Below are 23,671 nucleotides of genomic sequence, written 5' to 3'. Positions count from 1 at the left end.
TTCAAGAACGCGAAATAAAGGCGTACAAGGCATCATGAGTGCCACTGAATGGATGAAACAAAACTTTATTGATAAATCTCGTCAGTGTTATCACGACTACGTTTCAATTACGTGACGAAACCGAGTAAATTGTAATCAAGTTGCCCGGATATTACGGACATGGCAGAGAGCAAATTTGTTCACACAACATTTCTTCACACCTTCGCCGATAAGTTTTTGTTAAGATAGCTAACAAACTTTGTCTTCATTCCGAAACACTGGTCCGTTTCGCACAAGACTTGGAATCGACGGGAAAAGGAGATGCTGCACTCACTGGCATACCCAGGGTTGGGGGTGGGGGGTGGGGGGGGGGGGGGGGGGGGGGGGGGGTGGGGGGGTGAGAGGCATCATCCCTCCAAGCCACACCTCTTTGTTACCAACCACATATTCATGTCGCCACATAAAAAGTGTGGTCCCCCCTCAATGTGGGTGGCCCTCAATATAAAATCCTGGTTATTTCAATGCCAAAGGTGGGGGTTGGAGGTTGGGTGACTCCGCCTTTTAATTCCATAAAATTGCAGGCGAATAAAGACCCCCCCCCCCCCCCCCCCCCCACACACACACACACATCCTCTCATTGGAGGATCTGTACAGGCCCGGTGGAACGATATGTGAAGTAATGGACACACGATATATTATGTGGAGGAACATACATATATTTTTTGTTTGTATAATAGGTTTTTTTGAATATCAAATAGGGAGCACTGCCTCCCTCCCAACCCGATTCCTCAGGCGCGTTTGCAGCGGCGAATTTTGAAGGTTGACGCCCCAGGCTCCAAGCAAGTAGGTTTTCTTCAATGTATTTTCAGGGGGAGCATCCAACCCCCCAAAACATTTGCTCTCCACAGTCTAGACCACCTACACAATTTCTTGCACACATGACTTTTTCTACAAAACTGCTGTAGTTCAAGCAGTTACAGAGAAATCGTTCTATGCCAGTGATGAGCTAAGTCCAAAATGTACATATATATATATATATATATATATATATATATATATATAAAACGTTTCAACCTGACCGCGCGCCACACACACACACACACACACACACACACACCTGCGATTTTCTCTCACTATCTACAAGTCGTTAGCTACTCCCTCGTTCTTTTGTTAAAAGTACATGCTCTATCAGCGAGAGACCAACACGCACTCGATTCTTGTTTGATGTGGATACTCTTGTTCGCATAACTGATACATATGTAAGGTGTGGCATTCAACACGGGCGCGTTGATTATAAATGATTCTGACCACTACATCAAAAGAACGTAATCACAGGTATCGCGCTCCAAAAGAATAGAACTTTCAGAACAAGCACTTACATTAAATTTCCGCTGATTTCAAACTTCAGACAAATTTTATGTATTATATTGTTAATAAAGTCATAAACTATTCCAAAACAACGATTATATATAGTAACGATTGATGTTGCAAGACCGCGAACTATACTATGCAAAACTATATATTAATTAAAAAAAAACTAACATGTCAATATTCTCTCTAATTTACATCACCACATTTTGTTATTATTATTATTATTATGCACTTCGTGATTCTTTTGTTGCTTAGTATACTTAGAGAGCCTGGAAGGAGAGACACTTTTTAAATCGTAGATACTCTCTCTGTACATGTATGTTAACATACCTAAAATCAACTTGACTGTCAGATTTCAATGGCAAAACCATGGTCCCTCTGACGCCGTACCCCCCCCCCCCCCACACCGCCACCCCCCATACCGCGTAGACAACGCTGCTAGCAGATTACCATAAAAAACAGTATAGAAAATTTAGAGTATTTATGCATGACTATACAAGTGACTAACCACGCTTAAGCTAGCTCGAGGTAACTAAAATATGTACATTAGCCACTCTTTAGAACGATCGGAGATTTGTATGCGTCAGCAGGTCTCGCATGACATATAGTAAATCACTTAAAGTTACAGTAAGTAATTTCATTTGATCAAAGTTAAACTTTGTTTTGTTTAGAGGACATTGGTTAATCGTCGGCTAATGGATGTCAAACATTTGGTAATTTTTGACTCGTGATCTTAGAGATAACCCGCTACATTTTTGTTTCATTAGCTGCGAGGGATCTTTTATATGCACGTTCCCACAGACGGGACAATACATACCACGGCCTTTGATAAACCAGTCGTAGTGCACCTCAGGTGAGCGACCTACCGACTGAGCTAGATCCCGCCCCTTTCATATGATGAAGTATGTATGATATGTATGATAGTTTGAAATCTGCTAGGTTTTTTTCATAAGCATGAAAAGAAAAAAGATACTGACTTGGTGTTAAAAGTAAAATTTGTATAATTTACAGGGACTATTGTGATGATCCTGCAAAGAGATAATATAACTTACAGTGTGATAACGATCTTTGGCCATCAGGGTCAGCATCCATGAAGTCTCTCTGTTCAGGTCTAAAAGAACTAAGAAAAAAGAAAAATGTTTTTTTTTTTAAATAAATTTATACAGTTTTACTATAACATAAATATCGTGTTATGCATATTCATGATGATTAGAAAATGTTAAAATCGAATGATGAGGTTTCTAAAAATAATAATAATGGAGAAACGCGGGTTTTAATTAAATACACACTCTTGGGATAAGTTAGAGTATTAATACTTCTGTATTCGTTTGTTGCAAATTAATTTAGTTTTAATCAATTTAATTTTTAATCAGAGTACAAAAAAGTGATAATTGTTCAAAATTCACAGAAGTGTGTGATTCATTGTGCATACACTAACTATCAAAAATGTACTGATGTGAAACTGAAGAAAATGTTGTCTGTCCAAAATACGAATAATAAGTGATCAAATATAAAAGATATATATTTCGAAATTCGTGGCTAAACAAAACCCCCTTTTTTTTAAACCCCCCCCGAAAAAAAAAATCAACACCCTTAAATACAGGTGTTAAACTGATAAATAATACATCATTCTGGTTTTTCCCCCAAGTTGAAATATCCCGAATAACAAAAATACGTTTTCATTAAATAAGACAGAAAGTACTTTGCAATATACGGATCGGATATAGATCGCTGGGTCCAGTCAATTTGTATTTTATTGCTTTACGCTACAAGCTTATCAGCACATCATAGATACACACGGGACATACACACATAATAACACAATTCAATTAACGACATGTACTTCGATTAAATATTTGTGATATACAAGTGTATATACAACAATAATAAAACCATAAATAAATTAAATTATGTGATATAAATCTAATTAGATCACACGCTAATGTTTATGTGAAACTATTATTACTTTCTGTAGTCATCTTGAAATCTTTTAAAAAATAAATATATATGTTTTTAAAACTATAAACATAAATATTTTCTGTTTTTCTTTTTTAAATATAGGTTTTCATTTCTTTGGGGAATGTATGATTTGTGATCTCTCTATGTACATTTTCTTGAAATCAAATTATATTTTACTGCATTCTGACTGAAATCTGCTCTGCTGGTAATAGTTATAAACAAATGAACCTGATTTCATTCAGATTGTATTTTACTGGTAATTTCACACAAACAAAACATTAATAAGCTCTTCTGAAAAATATGTAATGTATTTATAAAATTTCCGTAGACAACATTCTAGTTATATTTTATTTTACTCAAGACGTTAAGCCTTTAATTCTAAAATCAGAAACGTTTCTAAAATAAGAAATCTATTTTTTAGATTTCGACATGCTAATTTCATTGAAATACAATTATATTTTTAAAGTTCTATTGCAGAAGTCCTTTACTGGAGATGCTGACAAGTGCAATTCACCGAGTTGAATTTTTGTAATTATATAGTAGAAGTTTTTTTTTTTAATTTCCAATTGTACATTTTACATTTGAGTTCTATTGCTGAGTTTATTTGGTCTTTTAAAATTTTGATTCGTACATTTCATCGAAATCAAATTGTATTTCCAGTTTAATTGCATCAGTATTGTTTTTATTCGAATATGTACATTTAACTGAATTGGAGTTGTATTGTAATATTTTAATTCATACATTTCATCGAAATCAAATTGTATTTCCAGTTTAATTGCATCAGTATTGTTTTTATTCGAATATGTACATTTAACTGAATTGGAGTTGTATTGTAATATTTTAATTCATACATTTCATCGAAATCAAATTATGGTTTTAGTTTTATTACATTATCACTATTTTTTGTTTGAGATTCCAATATGTACATTTCACTGCAATGGAGTTGTATTTTTAAATTTGTATCAAATCGTGTTTCCAGTTTTGTTGCATCAGTATTTTCTGAGATTGCTGTATGTACATTTCATTGAAATGGAGTTGTATTTTGCTTGTTTGTGTATCGTTTAGATATATCAACAAGACGTCTCTGCTATTTCACATCGGTCCACCGTGATTTCTCTTACTCGAGAGTGCGCCGGATCAACAAAACATTCTGGTAAATGACGCGCTAACGCGAAACCCAATCATTGAACACAATGTCATTTGCTGCTTGCAGGTAAAACAAAAACACTTAGTTTAGAAGACTGCAAACACTGGCACCTGTGTTTGCTTTGGGCTCGCTCGCGCTCCCGAATGCCTAACACACTGCCACAGTGCAATCAACAAGATTAAACTTTCGTCAAGCTTGTATTTTCTCCGGCCGTGACTCCGAACGCCAACTAGTCGAACATTACAGAACACACAATGTGCTGCACATATTTTGTCACACACCTGGCGATATTTTACTCAATGGCACAGTATCCCCACCCTCCCATAAAAAGGAAAACAAAATGAATACACACTTTTGAAGAAAAAGACCCCCCCCCCCCCCCCCCCCCCCCCCCCCCCATTTAGACCAGAATTAGTATGGCGCAACTTTAGTGAAGATCGGGTTTAGCAGAACATAGGAGAACGAAGAATGTGCTGCACATATTTTTGAACTGTGTCACAAATGGAGATATTTTACTCAACATTCAGAAAGAAAAGAAAATAGAGTAGGGAAAATAGAGGAAAAAATTAAATCCAACTTTCTAAACTTATACATTTTTGATAGACTGTGTGGACAAGTATTCATGCTAGACAGTTTTAATAAAAATCGATTTTGGCTGAACACTACAGAACACACGTGTTGAACATATTTTGTTAAATGTCAGACACCTGGAAATATTTCTCTCAGTAGCATTTTTAAAAGGGAAAGAACAAAATAGAAAAAGAAAGCGAAAAAAAGAGAGAACAAATTAAAACCAACTCACTAAATCCAGACTTCAATTAGAATTATTTATAGAGTTGAACAATTTTAATTAATTTTTAATTGTGTTTTTTTTCCCCCACAGAAAACAACTTTAAAGTGTTGAAAGGTAGACGAACTAAATAACTTAACTCTGTTCGTCTAACAACACACTTTTTGGCAACACTGAACAATTTTCATAAACTTTTGTTGTTTTCGGGTTTTTGTGTTTTGGAAAATAGGTTTTGTAAGCTTTTTAAGAAATGATAGCTTTTGTTATTGAAACTGGGCAATTATTATAAATATATATTTTTTATTATGCTGAAAGCTGTATCGATGACTATGCTTCACAGAGTAGTGCACACTACTCCCCACCTCCAACGTCGTGTAATGTTGCACACCAATAATTATTTTGTATATCTGTGAAAGAAAGATAGTGCAAACATTTCTTTTTGTTTAATAACACCATTAGAGCGCATTAATTATTGGATGTGAGACGTTGATAATTCTTAGGGGAAATCTGTTACATTTTGTCATTAACAAGGGATCTTTTATATGCACTTTCTGACACATAGTCTTTAAAAAGTAAAGTTAAAGTTTGTTTTGTTTAACGACACCACTAGAGCACATTGATTTATTAATCATCGGCTATTGGATGTCAAACATTTAATAATTTTTGACTCGTAGTCGTAGAGGAAACCCGCTAAAGTGTTCCATTAGCAACAAAGGATCTTTTATATGTACTTTCCCACAAAGAGGAAAGTATATATCACAACCTTTAATATAGAAAGGAAACATAAAGCGAAGGATAGGAATGTGTTGGATCAATATATTTAGACTGAACCTTTACAGTGAATTTCTGTTCATAAATCATTCAATGCAACCACATTACAAATTTAAACCAAAACAAAACATCCAACAACTGATAAATTTGTAAATAACACTTTTGAGAACACTTAGAACAGTAACGTAACATTTGAAATGTCAGAGAATATAAAATGTAACTATACACAAAAATGAAGAGTTTATAGCTAATGGTCTGGTATAAGGTAAGAATTAAAATAGGATTTTCACACCTATATATTTTTGTTCAAGCAATGTGCGACGTAGAAAACCAAGTCATCATTGACCGACGTAACTTTCCACTTTTCCACGCGGTTATGTCTATTATAGATACTTCCTAGATCTACATTGAAAGTCAGTCTAACACTTTAAAACTGTTGTACTGCCCAGATCAATGGCAATGTCAACCGTCAGCAGGATTTGACAAATCCCGGCTAGTGAATTGTTAGTCTGGGCTAGTGGAGCTATTCATCTGTATTACCATAATACATAGAGCACTAGACACGGATTCTGTGAGGGATAGTGGCTTTTTCAAACATTTGTCAAACACTGCGTCCAGACTAACATTTGAATAATAAGTGATAAAACACTAACCTTTCTTTGGCATCCAAAAATGCTTTGGCAAAAGGATTATGTTTGATTTTTAAAGCTGTGATCTGAAAAAGAAAAATACAATTTTCATTTATATTATAATTTTATATTCTGTAACATGTTTAATCGAGTTACGTGTATGCTGTATGCTGTTAGCCAGAGAATGTCTTTAGGTGATGCGCTTTCTAATATATTACTTTGTATTATTCGAATTTCGACATAGAGCCAGTTTCAACTAATATACTGATTTTTAACCCATGTATGGCCCGTGTTTGTGTTCTGTTCTGTCTTTGATAATGTAACAAGGATATGTGCACTAATGTACTGTTACTAATGCATGACCCATGGTCACCGATGTATGGTGTATTACATATCTATGATAATGTACGAACCGTGTACTAATTTACGTACACTGGTGTGGCCCATGTATCTAACAAAACAGAAGGGTTACCTACACTGAAGTAATACCGATGTGTGATAATGTGTGATGGTTTAATAAGTGAAAGTATCCTTCCCGCATTATCACACATAATCCATACATCAATGTACGTATCCTGCTTAACAAATGGATCATACATCAGTTTAGTTTCGTTTAAGGATACCACTAGAACACATTGATGTATTAATAATTGGCTATTGGATGCAAAACAGCTGGTAATTCTGACTACATTTTTCCATTAGTAGCAAAGGATATTTTATACGCACCATGTTACAGACATGGTATCATATACCACAGCCTATGATATACCAGCTGTGGAGCACTGGCTGGAACGAGAAATAACCAAATGGGCCCACCGACGCGATTAATCCTAAACCGATCGCGCATCAGGCGAGCGCTTTACCACGGTCTTTTATATACCAGGTGTGGAGCACTGAATGGATCGAGAAATAGCACAATGGGCCCACCAACGAGGATCGATCCTAGACAGACAGCACACCAGGCGAGCGTTTTTTCACTGTAAGTATGTGTGTTTGTTTGTGTGTGTGTGTGTGTGTGTGTATATATACATACATATACATATACATATATATATATATATATATATATATATATATATATATATATATATATATATATGTTACAGTCAATCTGTGAAACCAGTCATTACGCGTAATGCCTAAACAAATCAGTTATTTCGCGAAGTGCCTGTAACCACCAGGCAATACGCGAAATGACTGAAAATTCCAGGCATTTCACGAAATGACTGAAAATCATGGCCAGCCATTACGCAAAATGACTAAAGTGATTCAAGTCTTATTGTTGACACTCGTATACAGGCTTTTAGTCTTAAATATTGATAAAATCACATTTTAAGAACAAACAAGGATAAGTATATTGATTATACGATTTAAAATACTACTTAATATTAATTATTATTCAACTTTTGCCATAGTTTCAGATTAAAGAATCTTATAGAAAATATGCTTAATACCACTTGAATATTACTAACAAAAGGTTCTGGTAATTAATGTTTCTCTGGTTTATTCTTAAACAAACAACACAGAATCTGCTATATTATTGATGTCTTATTATCCAGGAGCTTCTTTTCATCCCTGATTAGTTGTAATGGTTCGCTGGTTTATTCTCAAACCTAGCCTTGCTTTGTGTTTTATATAAGCAAATGGATTAAGACATAGCTACTTTCAGTGGCTTCTTCTAATCCTTTAGTACAAATCTGTGATTACAGCACACCATATGACTTTCATGTCTATAAAACTAAACATGTTTCTGGGGTTTACTCAAAAGTTTTTCTGTTGCAACCAGTACATGATGGCAGAGTCCTGTGAAGATAAATTTAAAACTGAGCCTTACAAAAAGTATGAAGTTTGTAGAAAAGTGTTAATTCCAAAAGATGCATATTTCACAATGCTAGGAGATCTTAAAACATCCCCTGTGCGTGCTGTAACCTCACCGTGGTGCAGGGGTGTAACATTCTCTTTGAGAATGGCCAATACAGCACAAAATTTAAATTTTGAGTAAAAGTCAGTATCTGTTTGTGATATTTGTATTTTTGTACAGTTCTTTACTCTGTGTTTTTGTTTAAATCTTGAATTTTTATATTGATGTTGATCATCACTTTGTTTGCATTACCATAGTTCGACACCCAATAGCCGATGTATTTTTCGTGCTAGGGTGTCGTTAAACATTCATTCATTCATTCATTCATTCATTCATTCATTCATCTTAAAACAGCAGCAGCTGATAGTGGAACAAAGAGCAGACATGGATACTATCTGCTATTAAAGTGACCTTTCTTAACCAATATGTTACTTTAATGATTTGACACAGACTACTTGGCAACATTCAACTTCATCTTCATGTACAACTTCTGAAGTGATTTGATTCGAGTTTAAATAAAGCGTTACATTAGGACTTAAGTGGTGTGGTATTATAGATAGCACTTTAGTCATTTTGCGTAATGGCTGGCCATAATTTTCAGTCATTTCGTGAAATGCCTGGAATTTTCAGTCATTTTGCGTATTGCCTGGTGGTCACAAGCACTTCGCGAAATGACTGATTTGTTTAGGCATTACGCGTAATGACTGGTTTCACAGATTGACTGTAACATATATATGTATATACACATGTTGTCATATATGACTTGTTTATGCAGGGCTGCGTTCACTAACAGTAATGACAAGTTACGACGTGTTCGTACCTCCTCGTTCTGATAGGCTGTGACGGCGATAAACTGCGTTTCTGGGAAGCTGAACGTCATGATGCTCTTCTTCTGAGTCCGACTGTTCACCTTGACGATGTGTAACCGAGGTTCATACTTGTGTAGTGAGTTCAGCATGATCTGAAAAGAAACACACACGTGTAAGACATTTCATGATGTGTCTGGATTTCCAGCTGTTTGCTTAAACGACTGGGATATATTATTATTTGTTTAAATAAATGTGTTTTCTATTATTTCTTGAAATCAATGAATTTTCTATTATTTACTAATATCAATGGTTTTCCTATTATTGCCTGAAAAATATGTGCTTCCTAGTATTTACTGAAATCAATTGTTTTCCATTTATTTGTTGCAATCAATATATTTTTTATTATTTCTTGAAATAAATGTGTTTCCTATCATTTCTTGAAATTACTGGATTTTCTGCGGGGTTTTAGAATAAAAATTGCATTTTGATATTTTCTTAAATAATTATATTCATGTCATTATTAATTAAATGAGTGTTATACTGGATTTCTTATCAATTACTTTGCACATACAAATGTATGTAATGTGTGTACAGGTTAGGTTAGAAAACACACATTATTAATAGCAGTGTCTATTTAATTAAATAAAGTTACAGATTAGGGTAGCAAGATAAAAGATATACATGTATAATTAATATAAATAATAAATAATATATTTAATTTAATATTATTGCTGTGTATATATAAGGACGTCACTTCTTCATTGAATTGACGAGCCAATAAAAATGGGTGAAAGGCGTAATTTTAAGTGTAAAGAAATACATATTTATATTTAAGACAAGTGGAGTTGTTTATATATATATACACACACACACAGTCAAACCTGTCTTAAGCGGTCACACAAGGGAGTAGAAAAAAGTGACCGCTCATAACAGGTGGCCGCTAAGTACAGGGTGCCACATATAGTCTTTAAAACATTTGTTGTTGTTTCTTGTTTGTGTGTTCACTATAAATCAACATGTGACATGTCGTCTACTTCAGAAATAATGCAAATGGAATGTATTAAATTAACCGTTCTCAACAAGTTTGTTTTCTTTTCCATTTAATTATTTAATTCCTACCCCATGCGGTGTATTGTCATAGTAAGTGAATCTACAAATGTCAAGCGTAGCCTGCCCAGAGGCAATTAGATGCATTGCAGAGGCATACTTTCTTAACTGATACACAGTAGAGATGTCGGGACTGAATGGGTACTAGTATTCCTGAAGGTGTGAAGATCGGTTATTTGCTGCACCGTATCGCTGTTGTTAAAATATCCCTTTTATATAATACTAAAACTTTACTGTGGCCGCTTAATACAGGTATTTTAGCGATTTGGGATCCAATATAGGTGGCCGCTGGCCGCGTTAGACAAGTGAACGCTTATTACAGGTGTATTTGCATTATATTTCGTTTGGGAGGAAAACTGTGGCCGCTTAAGGCAGGTGACCGCTGAGTACAGGTGGCCGCTAGGACAGATTTGACTGTATATATATATATATATATATATATATATATATATATATATATATATATATATATATATATATATATATTATGTATCTTATCTTATATATATATCTTAAGTGGAAATAATATATATTTGTGTATTTAGTTGTTTTAATTTGAATTACAATTACAGTGTTGGAAATTACACACATGAACCACGCCCCTCTGAGTTTTAATATATACGTAAACACTCCATGACATGTATTGGAGACATTCTTTTTTTTAAAATGTGATGCAGATAAGTTTAAGGCCTGCCTACACTATCATAATTATATTTGTTAAAAATAGCATCATATGAGAATGTGTAATAATGTTCACAAAATTACGATAGTGTGGGCTACTTTACCAACAAACTGAAACCTAAAAAAATTAAGAAGCCTTTTTCAGATGCATGTTCGATTTTCTTAAGAAATGTTCAATTTGTTTGTAGCTATCTACCAATCGGAAGCTTTATTTTGATCATGTGGCCACAGCAGCTGTTTTACGACACAGTGTTTTTCATAGATAGGAATAATCGGATTTTAAAATCTGGTTTTGTCATAAGCAAAATGGCAAAAAAGAAGATTTAAGGTTTTCAAGTTTAAAATTGATAATATTACAATATGAAGGCAATTTTGTTTTGTCTATGAAATATTAAACTTAATTAGTATGAGTACAGGGTCAAGACCAATGTTGCAAAAATTCAGATTGCTACTTATTAAACACTATGTTTAACTTTACAATGTCCTTGTACGGTATATTAATGATTATCATTTCAAAATGTTCACACATACACACCTCCTCGTTATTTGAATTATGTAATGTTATTTTCGGTATTTTTCAGAACTAATTTAATTCACTTTTTAATAATAAAATGAAAAATACAAATGCATTTTACCTCTGTCATAAAAATGGAAATAACTTTCATTCATTCATTCAGTCATTGATGCAACATTTTCAAGCCTCCATTTTCAGCTCCGCTATGATGCTGGACAGCGGAGCATTTATTGATGTGAAATATACATTTACAGAATTTATTATAATTTTATTATTCAAACGCGGTTGATATTGCATTAAGATATTTTATGGATGATTTCCATGTATTTATCTTTAAAGGGAACGCATTCAAGAAATTGAAACTCATCTAATCACATGAAATATGTATTAAGTTTAGTTTTATATAAATGTTTTGTACAGTAAACAAACAGTAAAACTTTCTGAGTAGACACGTGTCTGTGTGTCATGGTGCAATCACACCTCTTTTTCCCCCACCTACCTTTTATATTTGCCTGTCGCCCCCATAATATATGTAAAATATATTTCTGAATAATTTTCTATATACATGTACATGTACATGTTATAATAAACGCAATTTTAAATACAGTATGTATCATCGACTATTGAATATCAAACATTTTGTAATTCTGGTACCTAGTCTTCAGACGAAACGCGCTACATTTGTTTTAATTAACAGCTAGGAACCTTTTATATGTACCCTCCCACGGACGGGACAACACATACCACGGCCTTTGATATTCGTAGAGCATTGGATGGGGGCAGAATAGAAAAGGGCCCGTTGAGTAGGTTCAAACCTACGACCCAAGCTCTTCAGGCGAGAGGTCTACGTTAAATCCCGCCCCTTATGTTTGTTATACAAAGGGCCCTTTACAGCCAGGTAATGATTTTATGAGGTGTCCTCTGTAGCAGGTTCGACTTTGAATGATAATTAAGTATAACACGGCTTCCTCGTATGTCCACGTGAAACCTACAAGCCCGCAGCGTCGCTTTGTCCCCATGTCAGCGGCGGCTTTGATCTGCTCGGTGTACGTTCACGTTAATACAGGTAGACAGATGCTGTAGATTTAATTCAATGAACGATTGACATCATTTAAGGCTCGACATAATCAACTACAAACAAAAAATCCATTAAAATGAAAAGCCTTAAAGGGCAGACGCGCGACAGAAGTTAATAAAGAAGAGTATTTTGCCCGCTACCCGGGGTGGGTGGTCATATGTCAATCAAACACGCGAGTATCGTATCTATCTGAAGGAACTCCCGCCCCCCCCCCCCCACCCCACCTTCTCTCTCCGGTTCAAAGCTGTTTACGTTACGCTTCGATTGACAACAAACGACACAAGAAATATAATATGTGCACATTGCGCCTGTTTTATAATGTTAAAGATGTAAGCGCTTCTATTCTTCTATATTTTACTAATAGAGAACTTTATAGAATTACAGTTTGTGACTGATATAAAAAATAACAATACACAAGTGGCTGTTAGATACCATTTATCTTACAGGTTGTTTGGAAACACATCTAAGAAGTGAACTCGAGATACATACGTTTTTAAACAACCAGTTGTAAGATATATTTAACGGACACTAGCATAGTATTCTAGTTCTGACATCTTTAAAAAGAATCCAACAACAATTAGGTTACAAAAATGTATGTATTGTCTTACTGAAACGTAAGTTGAAATCGGTTTCGGTAGTATTAATTTCAGTGGACAGATATGGAGCAACCAATCAGATATCCAGCTTATATGGGATATAAGACCGGCGTCGGTGGTGTCGTGATTAAGCCATCGGACATAAGGCACAAGGTACAGGCTTCGCAGGCCGAGTTTTAACAACTCAATGGGTAGGTTAAAGACCACTGCACCTTCTTCTACCTTACTAATCACAAACAACTAACCCACTGAAAGACAGCCCAGATAGCTAAGGTGTGTGCCCAAGACAGTGTGCCTGAACCTTAATCGGATATAAGCACGAAAATAAGTTGAAATGAAATGAAATGTGGGATATAGCCGTGTGACACAACATTGCCATACAGTGTGGGTAAGAAAACTAAAGCTCACAAGCTACTGCAGTAACCGAACGTTTGCTCCGAAGTAAGATTTTGGAATCGTTAATTGCATTCTGGGATGTTGTAATTTCGCTGTGTATTGAGGAAGCATTAACACCCCCCCCCCCCCCCCCCCCCCCCCCCCCCAGGTACACACACACGCTAACTCAAGACATCCATTGGACCGTGCTTAAGAAAAAACGTTTAAACTTAAATCTTCAGACTTGGTAAAATCTAAATTGCAGCATTGATTCAGACTTCGTCAAAGCGGGCAAGATGGAAGTAGCTCAGTTAGTATAGTACTTGTGTCGAAGGATCGAATCCCCTCTGTGGACCCATTCTCCGATTATGTTTTCCAGTCGCATCCAATGCTCCACAACTAGTACATCAAAGGATGTGGTATGTGCTGTCCTGTCTGTAGGAAAATGCGTGTAAACCATCCCTTGCTGCTAATGGGAAAATGTAGCTGGTTTGCTTTGATAACTACGTGTCACATTTACCAAATGTTTGACATCCAATAGCCGATGATTAATAAACCGATGTGCTATAGCGGTGTCGTTAAAATCCCATTAAACGTTATTTATTTACTTTGTCAGAGCACGAGTACGGACTTTTTATAAAGACGTTAATAAGCACGTGGTCAATTCTGCCATTTTATAAGTGGGGCAGGGTTCTTTTAACTGGGGATATCGGCATTCTTGATAATAGTCGGTGTCTAGGAAGATTAAACGTGTTATTGTGTCCACGTTTATTCACGAGCGGAACGAGTAAGAACAATATTGTGTCCCCAAAAGAAAGATCTTCGACATTTCAGTGAGCGAAATAAGCAAACGAAATAAATAGTTAGAACACTAATCAAGTCCAAACTGTTATTATTATGTACATGGCTGTAGATTATCTAGCTCGGATGGAAATGTTTAGAGTGATGCTAAATTGTTTATTTGTAATTCATTGTTAATTATTTACAATTTCTACTTTAAAAATGCTTTGAAAATACTATGTTTACAAACAACTTATAATAATTTAACACATTAAATCCTAAAGTATATTAATTAAAGAATGCATTTAAATGAGGTGGGTTTTTTTTTTTTTTCGTTTTGTTTATTGGGGGAGGGGGTCGTGTATTTATTTATTTACTTATTTATTTATCTTTTTATCTTTTTATACGTGTTCGTTTATTACTTGTTTGCATTTTTTCATTTTATTTATTTATTTATTTATTTATTTATTTATATTTGTTTTATTGACTTACTTATTTGCTTGCTTTATTACCTACACTGTAATAGAAGCAAATAACTTATTAAGTAGTTAAATAGTTTACTCACTTATAGAAGCTATGGTGCATAATAAGTTAAAACTTATTATAAGTGTGCTCATCGCGGTAAAAATACAACTGCTTACTTACTTATCTATTTAGAATGCTGGACTGTGTGTGGTGTGTGTGGGGAGTGGGTGGGGTGGAGTGTCCTAAATAAATATAAATAATGCTTAATATTGATATTATAAGGCCGTAAGGTGCTTGGGAGGGAATGACCCCCCCCCCCCCCCCCCCCCGAGGTGTCATGCTGCGTTGTTTAGCATTGTGATAATTTCAACTTTAATGTAGGCCTGCTATTTAAAATATTTTTACTATCGAGATGTAGAAACGTCAAATCCTCCACCATTACCTGCCGAAGTAAATACTATAAAACACGGGTTTCTTTTTTTTTTGTAAGTACATAAAAGTCACTATGAAACTGTTGAACGTAGGGATATGCTCCTTTAAACTAAGACATCTGTAGCAAGAGTTCGTGATAACCGAGTCGGGAACGCGCCGGAGTGTTAGAAATGTATACAATCCATTTTTGTGATGCTCGCTTTGTTTGAATATTTGGTCTTCTTATTGATCAAGTTAACTCGACATCAAAGACGGATATTTTAACATTATTTCGCTCTCAGTGTGTAATAAAGTGGCCACAGAAAAGCCAGATATCTCCGGTACGGGCAAGAGATATTGCGCGTCGGTTATAAAAACCTCTTCCGTCCATAGAAAGACCCCGGTTACTTTATACAGTTAGAAAGCCCAGAGGTAGGTAAGACACTCCGTTTGATGTTTTTGTTATGAATCGGACAAAGTGATATTAACACAGTTCGTCAACGGCATATTTCGGCACTTCATTTATTGTGCACATAATCCAATCCTCTGAAGGCATTTTTCATATATTTGTCAAGGAGGTACATAAAAATTGTTTGAAGACAGTTCCATTTTAGGAGTTAATTTACTTTGGGTATAAGCGCAGAAATCTCCTTATTGAAAGCGAGTGGCCGCGGCCAGCAATAACAGTGTTGTTAATTGCAAGTGTATGTTTCGTGTGTCTCTTTCAAGGTGCACTCGTGGCGCTAGCACCAAACACGCGTTATTATCATGTCAGTTTTGATTGCCACCCCCGTGTTACTTTGAAACCGACACTCCGTCATTGGGAGTTGGCTCACCACACATGCAAACATGTACAATGAAACTGGATAAAGACTACAAGGGAAAGGTAGCCCCAGAACATGGTTTAATCATCAGCTATATTAAGTGTACTTGGTCCTCTTTCATCAAATGATTTTTGTCTTCAAAATAGTTTCTTCTTTAAAATAGTATCTTTTTTGTTAACATCTATTCATGTGTGATTTATTTCCGACCGTGTCACACCTACAAATTCCTCAAAACTATTTTATGTTCAATTTATCTGTCCAGACATGATTAAAAGTTTATGTTCATAATCAGCTGAAGTGTTCAGACACATATCATGACAATTTGCTAAAATGTATTTCTAACTGGCACTGTCAAAAATCCAGGATCATGAAAACTCTGACATGTGCAAAATGGTCACACCAAGCAAGACGCTCTCTATAGACATTAGAATAACCCAGGACAGACTGGATGTACGGAAAGTATGTTTTCACTAGAATGTTTTTGGACAACATTTAATATCAAGTAGCAATGTGAAATGATCATAAATATCTTTCTTTTTTTTTTTTTTTTTTTGTCTTTTTTTTTTTTTTTGTGTAAATAAATATTCGATACAGAAATGTTTGAATAGTAATTTTAAATATAAAATGTTTTATAGACGAAAGCTATTTTGGAATTCTTGGGTTTTTCGAATGTTTTTTTTTTTTTTTTTTGGTCAAGTTTGACTCCATTTATCTGCTATTTTCATAACCACGCCAAACATATACTGCAGGAAAAGTTAAAGATAAAAATACACTAGTATTAATTTTCTTGTATAAGCTACATAACGCACAACATAAGATTTAGTTTTTATCATCTATCTTACCAGTTCGAAAGAACAGTATTTGGATACGCGGACCCCACGTCGCCTATTATAATTAAGGGCTGCTACAGAAATTATCTCATGGGAGTGGACCCTCCCGTCCCGGAGTTGGTCACTGGCGATGTCAGAGGCCAACTCCAGGATGGACGTCCCTGAATCTTCAGTGAATATGAGCACGTTAATAGAATTCCCATCCCATCATAGGAGGGGAAGGAGGCTTTTTGTTTTGCATTACCAACCAGCCACAGAATAAGATTATTATTTAAACAAAGTATGCTTAAAGAAAACAATCGCTGCAAAGTCATAAAAGGTATGAACAGCTGTAAAATAAAGTTTGGTTTGTTTAATTATTAATGACAGCACTAGAGTACATTAATTAATTAATCATCAGCCATTGGATGTCAAACATTTGGTGATTCAAATACATTGTTTTCAAAGAAAGTGTACTCAATTTTTCCATTAACCGCAAGGAATATTTTATTTGTACTTTCCCACAGACATGACAGCACAAACCACGGCTTTTGATATACAAGCCATGGGGCACTAGTTGGGACAGGAACCCTCCCTACCCCAAAAAACAAAAAACCCCAACCAGAAACAAATGTGTCTATTGAGGGTGCTTAATCCTACGATTCAAGCACCTCGAGCTAGCGCTTTACCATTGAACTAAATCCTCTCTGACCCCCTCCCCCCAAAAAAAAAACCCTCCCTAAATACGGTGACTAATTAGTTCGACTATGTAATTAATTATACACTAACCTGGCCACCTCCGTTGAGTTTGTTGGTGAGTTTAACCTTGCTGAATGTTATAATCTCCTTCATCCAATGAGCACCGAAGTTGGGGGAGTCAGGGTGGATATAGACACAGTTAGGGGCGGCGGGTTCCGCCTTGCCCCCAGGGACCCAGTCCCCGTTCACATACTTCCAGCGGTGGTTATCCACCTGCACAAAGTCCAACAGCAACGTGTACATGGCATTGGGGTCCAAGCCGGTTATTCCAATTCGAAACACGGGGAACATCCGTCTGCAATTTAACAAAAAAGGTATAATAAAAATAAGTATCTCTTTAAAACCACAAGCTTAAAGTCACAACGCTTCGTGAACTAAATAAGACATCGTCATGAGAAAAACTTATACAACAATTCAACAGAATGACGTGACCAGAGTTTTATATTGGGGTACCCAAATTGGTCAAACATCCTGTGCTGTATGTCGTGTTATGGAATGATAGTAAGTTATTCTACAGTATCTTAAGATTTCCTCTAACGCTCATCTTGTCACTGTAAACTATTGTTATTACATGTTCTTCGCATGCCGTTGCGTAACGGCCTAAGTTATAATAAAGTTCTGTTCTGTTCTGGAAAATATAAAACTTTAAAGGTGTTGGGGAGAAAAAGTCCCCCATGCACCACCCGTCCACGGCTTATAGAACACAAATGACAAATTTCGCAAGCTTTTAAAAATCTACTGTAATTGTATCTTAAACAATTAAAATTAACAACGCATAATGAAATATCTACATCTAGATCAGTTTATTATTATTATTATTATTATTATTATTATTATTATTGTTTAAATAATAATAAGTGATCATATTTTACATTCAGCTGCGAACAGTATTAACACCCATGAATTTCCATTCAACTAAAAGTTCTGACCTATTACAGTTGCGTATTATGTCTTCTCACGCATATATCGCAACGAAATATCTTTATTATTAAAGAAAAACTGGAACTAGTTTGGATATAAAGAGGGGTCTTTAAGTATATATTTTGTATCCGAAAGCATAACCATAAGATATTGAGTTTTTATTATAATTAATACTTTAGTATTGGATAAAGTGTTAAAATAACAACTTCATTGCAGTATGTAAGCTGGATTTAAAACAAAATGTTTCTAATTTAGATTGTTATAATTTTTAATTTAAAATTTATTTACAATCTATATATATTCGCCTTGTTAAACGAATATTTAAACCATATATAAAAATAATGTTTGCGTTTTACATTTTTGTTTTAGATACTTAAACAATATATTGTATGGAATGAAATTAAAAATATGTTTTCTTGGTCCACAAAATACTACATTGAACAATATTGTTTAATTTTGCAAATAAGTTTTTATTTATTTATTTATTTATTTATTACAATACTTCTATTTGTGGTGTATATTTTGATTATTGCAAGTATACGAATATTCGTTTATCTGAGCTACTTGTTTTTTTTACTTTATATATTTTTCTCCTGTTCTTCATTTTAGCAATAATTTGAAATGTAACTATATGCTTACTTTATTTATTTATATTTAAAATATAACTTTTCTTCTGTTCTTCATTTTAGTAATACTTTGAAATGTGACTATACTATATAATTTCATTAAGCAACGGATATGTATTTTGCATTTACGAATTCATTTCCTTAGAGAACTATAGGGAAAATGTTTGGAATTTTATTTTTGTTTCTAAAGAAATTATTTTAATATACATATTTAAAGAATATTATTTATAATTTTATATTTAGAAAAGGAAGGAAATGGTAAATAATAAAAAATGTTTTAGTTAATTTAGAAAAACGTGATATACATGTACAGATTACCTAAATGAAAAACAATTAAATTGGCTAAAGTATGCTACTGCTTTAAACTGTCATGCTTTAATTAAAATACAAATATAAATTCGTTTTTAATTTTATTAGAACAAAATTCAATTATATTCTGTAAAATATTTATATATGCATATCCTACGAGTAATAAAACGGTTCTCTGTGGCATTGATTAAATTTATTTCCAATTATATTTATTTTATTATATTTACAAATTTTAAATTATCAATGCTAACATTGGTTTTATTGGTTTTTAGAGTTTGGTTTTATTTGTCGTAAATGTGCATAATTATAATTAATTTTCTGTGGAACATTTAATTTGAATGGTACCTAAATTAAATCTATAAAACAAAGTAAAAATATGTTATGCAATAAAATTATAGTAACAGGAAGGTTTGGTCTGAAACCAGTTTAGCCACAAGTTAAAATTTAACATACACTGTACACACAGATGACTTCTCAATTTGTATTTGTCAAAAAGTGCTGTTTATTTCGGTAAGCGGATTACGATAACTGATCCACTGTTTAGACGCTGGTCTATCCAAGCATCGAAAGAGGTTGAGTCGACGGTTTTGGTTTTTTACAAGCGGGACTTAAAGGTAACTATTTAGAAAATAAATAATATTTATTTAATTATGTGACAACCATACTTCATTTAAAAATTATATATATATATAGATATAACTTTAACACCCAATACTATAAACAAGGATGCAAATGAATGAATAAATAAATAAATAAATAAATAAATAATACATATTTTAAAAAATATTTTATTATTAGTGAAGAAGAAAAAGAGCATGAGAAGGAAGACAATGAATAAGAAGTTAGAAGACAACAACATATGAGAGAGAGAGAGAGAGAGAGAGAGAGAGAGAGAGAGAGAGAGAGAGAGAGAGAGAGAGAGAGAGAGAGAGAGAGAGAGAGAGAGAGACACACACACACACACAGACAGAAGAGACAGAGAGAAAAGAAGAGGACACAGAAAGAGAAACAAAGACAAGGGAAACAATTAAGAGAGAGAGAGAGAGAGAGAGAGAGAGAGAGAGAGAGAGAGAGAGAGACACACACACACAGACAGAAGAGACAGAGAGAAAAGAAGAGGACACAGAAAGAGAAACAAAGACAAGGGAAACAATTAAGAGAGAGAGAGAGAGAGAGAGAGAGAGAGAGAGAGAGAGAGAGAGAGAGAGAGAATTATGAAAGCAAATCACACTTGGTCTGAATAGTATTACATGTACATGTACATATTATTCATATACGTTAATCAACTAGCATGAAGTGTTAAAATCTATACACTATATATATTTCAAAGCCAAATATATGATCAAAAACTACGAATTAGTTCAAGTAAAATACAATGCAGAAGGCAAACAGTCCTTGATTTAAACATTCAAACTACACGGTTTAGGGTAACAAGTTTTTAAAGCGTGTGCCCTATCCTATCGTACGTGTGCGTATGCAATAAAATACGATATTTAAGACACCGATGATTAATAATATTTATTCGATGGCTGAGCGAGACGTTAAGTGTTTGTAGTTTTTCACCCAAAGTGTAAAATTTCAACTGTGCTTAATAATTTAAAACATCAACCAATTTGACTAAGTATCGCAAAATTTATCGTTTTATTTCCAACAAAAGAAAACCTCACCCACCCACCCCACCACCACCCTCCCTAAAAAAAATCCCAGCATGCCAGCTTTGTTGATAGAATATTAATGGATAAAAATCATATGACTATTTTCATTAATTAGTTGCTCAAGGCAAGGCAGCAAATTAATTTGACAGGAATATATTTAATATGCTATCAATAATATAATAGGTTTTTTTTCTTCAGTTTTTCAAGAAAATATTTTGGTTCTTTTGTTTGGTTTTGTTTTTGTGATTTGTTCTTATTATAACTGACAAACAAATTTACCTATTTATTAAACATAGTATTAAGATATCTATATCCTATACAGTAAATATATTTCACGTAACGTTTCATCAATTTAGTTTTGTACTATTAATTTACAGTCGTTTTGTATCGAACTGAATTCAACTTGAGAGAGAGAAAAAAACTACACAGAGGAATTTATGTGAAAATAAATAGAAAGTAAGGGGATGGGGGTTGATGAAAAAAAGATAAGAAAAAAAATAAAATCAATATGCGCCCAGTGATTCCAGGTAGATTTTTCTTTTATTGCAAGGGCGTGATATTAAAGATTTTATAACAAAACCTTCGGTTATATAAAGGTAAAAACAAAATTTTGTCGCATTATTCTTTACTTTTGGAGTGCCATTTTAACGGGTTTACTATACCTATGCCCATAGGTGTACGGAACGTATTTCAGAGGGAAAAATGGGAGGGGTAGCCACGTTTTAGGTCTGAATGAATTCAATTTCGTAAATACTATTTATTTTCCCCCATTGATCAATATAAATAGAAGATGACAGCCACTTTAATTTAATTTTCTGCTGGGGTGGGGTGGGGGGCAAATTTTTTCAGAGTTTCGGGTTCCAGTGCTCATCTGCCTCCCTCCCGACGCGTATAACAAAAAATATTATTATTAGTTTATGTTACATATAAAACATGTTCGTAGCTGTAGGATTTGGGGTGTTATGGCGAATACGGCTGATTATAATAATATTGTGACTTTCATTTTAGCCGGAGTGCTGCCTGCCTTGACATTGGATTTGAGCGGTTTATCCCTCTAACCGCGTGTTTGTGAATCACATACATCCTGTCTGGAATCGCTGGCTGGGCATGTTCTCGGTCATTTGGCCGGTCACTGGCTCCTTGACCGTACACGACAAACAGCGCCAAATCACATCAGCATCGACATGCCCCCACTCGGCCCCTTTCAAATTTTTATATATTTTTTCCCTATTTATCTACCTGGAGACGACCTTAAATTAATGTACTATATTATTATCAAAAACATTTTTTTACCAGACCTCTTTCCCTCCATCACGTTAATAACTTATATATTTTCTTGTCGCCCTATAACGATTAATAAGGTAATGGTTCCCCAACACGTGTGTTTCCCCATACAATATAAAATCCTGGCTACGACAGTGCCCACCACCTTCTCGTTATTGAGTATATGGCCCTGGTAGTCTAACTCATAACACATCTACTTTTTTCCAATAGACACAACGACAAATGTGAAGCAAACATCCAACAACTAAAATGGGAAGGGAAGGGAAGGTGGGAGAATAATACAGAGATTAAAAAGTGATGAAACGTTTTATAGGTCCAGAGAGATTAAATATGTAAGAGAAAACTATCCACCCTGTCTCACACACACATTACTATTGTTTGTTTTAATGGTAATTCATTAACATTCTAATATATATATATATATATATATATATATATATATATATATATATATATATATATATATATATATATATATATATATATATATATATATTTCATTTTGCACATGCAAAAGGTTCGTCAATTTCAGTGGCAGTTTATATGAAACTATAACGTTGTTTGTTTATAAGGAAGGAAGGGAATATGTTATTTAACGACGTACTTCACACACAACACCCTACTATAGATCTTAATAGTATGTGTCTAATAAACTGAACTTTTCTATTACCATAACTTGATATTCTAACATAACTTGGTATTCTGTGTCTAACAAGACTTGATAAATCTCTATTTAAGTTTGCTAAATTATGTGTTAATATAACAGGTTATTTTGGTGTCTAATATACCCAATATTATGTGACTGATATTCTATGTCTAACAACTTTATATTCTGTAATACAACTTAATGTCCTGTATTTAATTCAATTCGATGTTCTACATTTAACTCAATATTCCGTGTCTAAGAAAGCTTCATGTTCTGTGTCTAATATAACTTACTATTCTGTGTCTAATGTAAATTCATATTTTGTGTTTAATATATTTCGATATTTTGTGTTTAATATATTTCGATATTTTGTGTTTAACGTATAATCTTAGTATTCTGTGTCTAATATAACTTAATTTTCTGTTTCTAATAAAAAATGCTTTGTGTTTAATATCTTTATATTCTTTGTCTAATATAACTGGATAGTTTTGCCTAATATGCCTGATATGCAATGC

The 23,671-nt window shown here is 34.1% G+C and overlaps 1 protein-coding gene across 1 annotated transcript in view; it reads right to left on the bottom strand.

The window, feature by feature from the left end:
- Positions 1-23,671, bottom strand: part of LOC121370685 (T-box transcription factor T homolog 1-like) — a 51,620-nt gene that overhangs the window by 7,344 nt on the left and 20,605 nt on the right. The window contains exons 3-6 of the mRNA XM_041496084.1: positions 17,746-18,010; positions 9,328-9,468; positions 6,671-6,732; positions 2,403-2,470 (exon numbers count right to left, since the gene is read on the bottom strand). Coding sequence (XP_041352018.1) covers positions 2,403-2,470; positions 6,671-6,732; positions 9,328-9,468; positions 17,746-18,010 — 536 coding nt within the window. The remainder of the gene's footprint in view (positions 1-2,402; positions 2,471-6,670; positions 6,733-9,327; positions 9,469-17,745; positions 18,011-23,671) is intronic.

This window comes from Gigantopelta aegis, chromosome 4 (genome assembly GCF_016097555.1).
Source record: "Gigantopelta aegis isolate Gae_Host chromosome 4, Gae_host_genome, whole genome shotgun sequence".
Lineage (NCBI taxonomy): Eukaryota > Metazoa > Mollusca > Gastropoda > Neomphalida > Peltospiridae > Gigantopelta > Gigantopelta aegis.
This window is presented reverse-complemented; position numbering and strand designations above follow the sequence as displayed.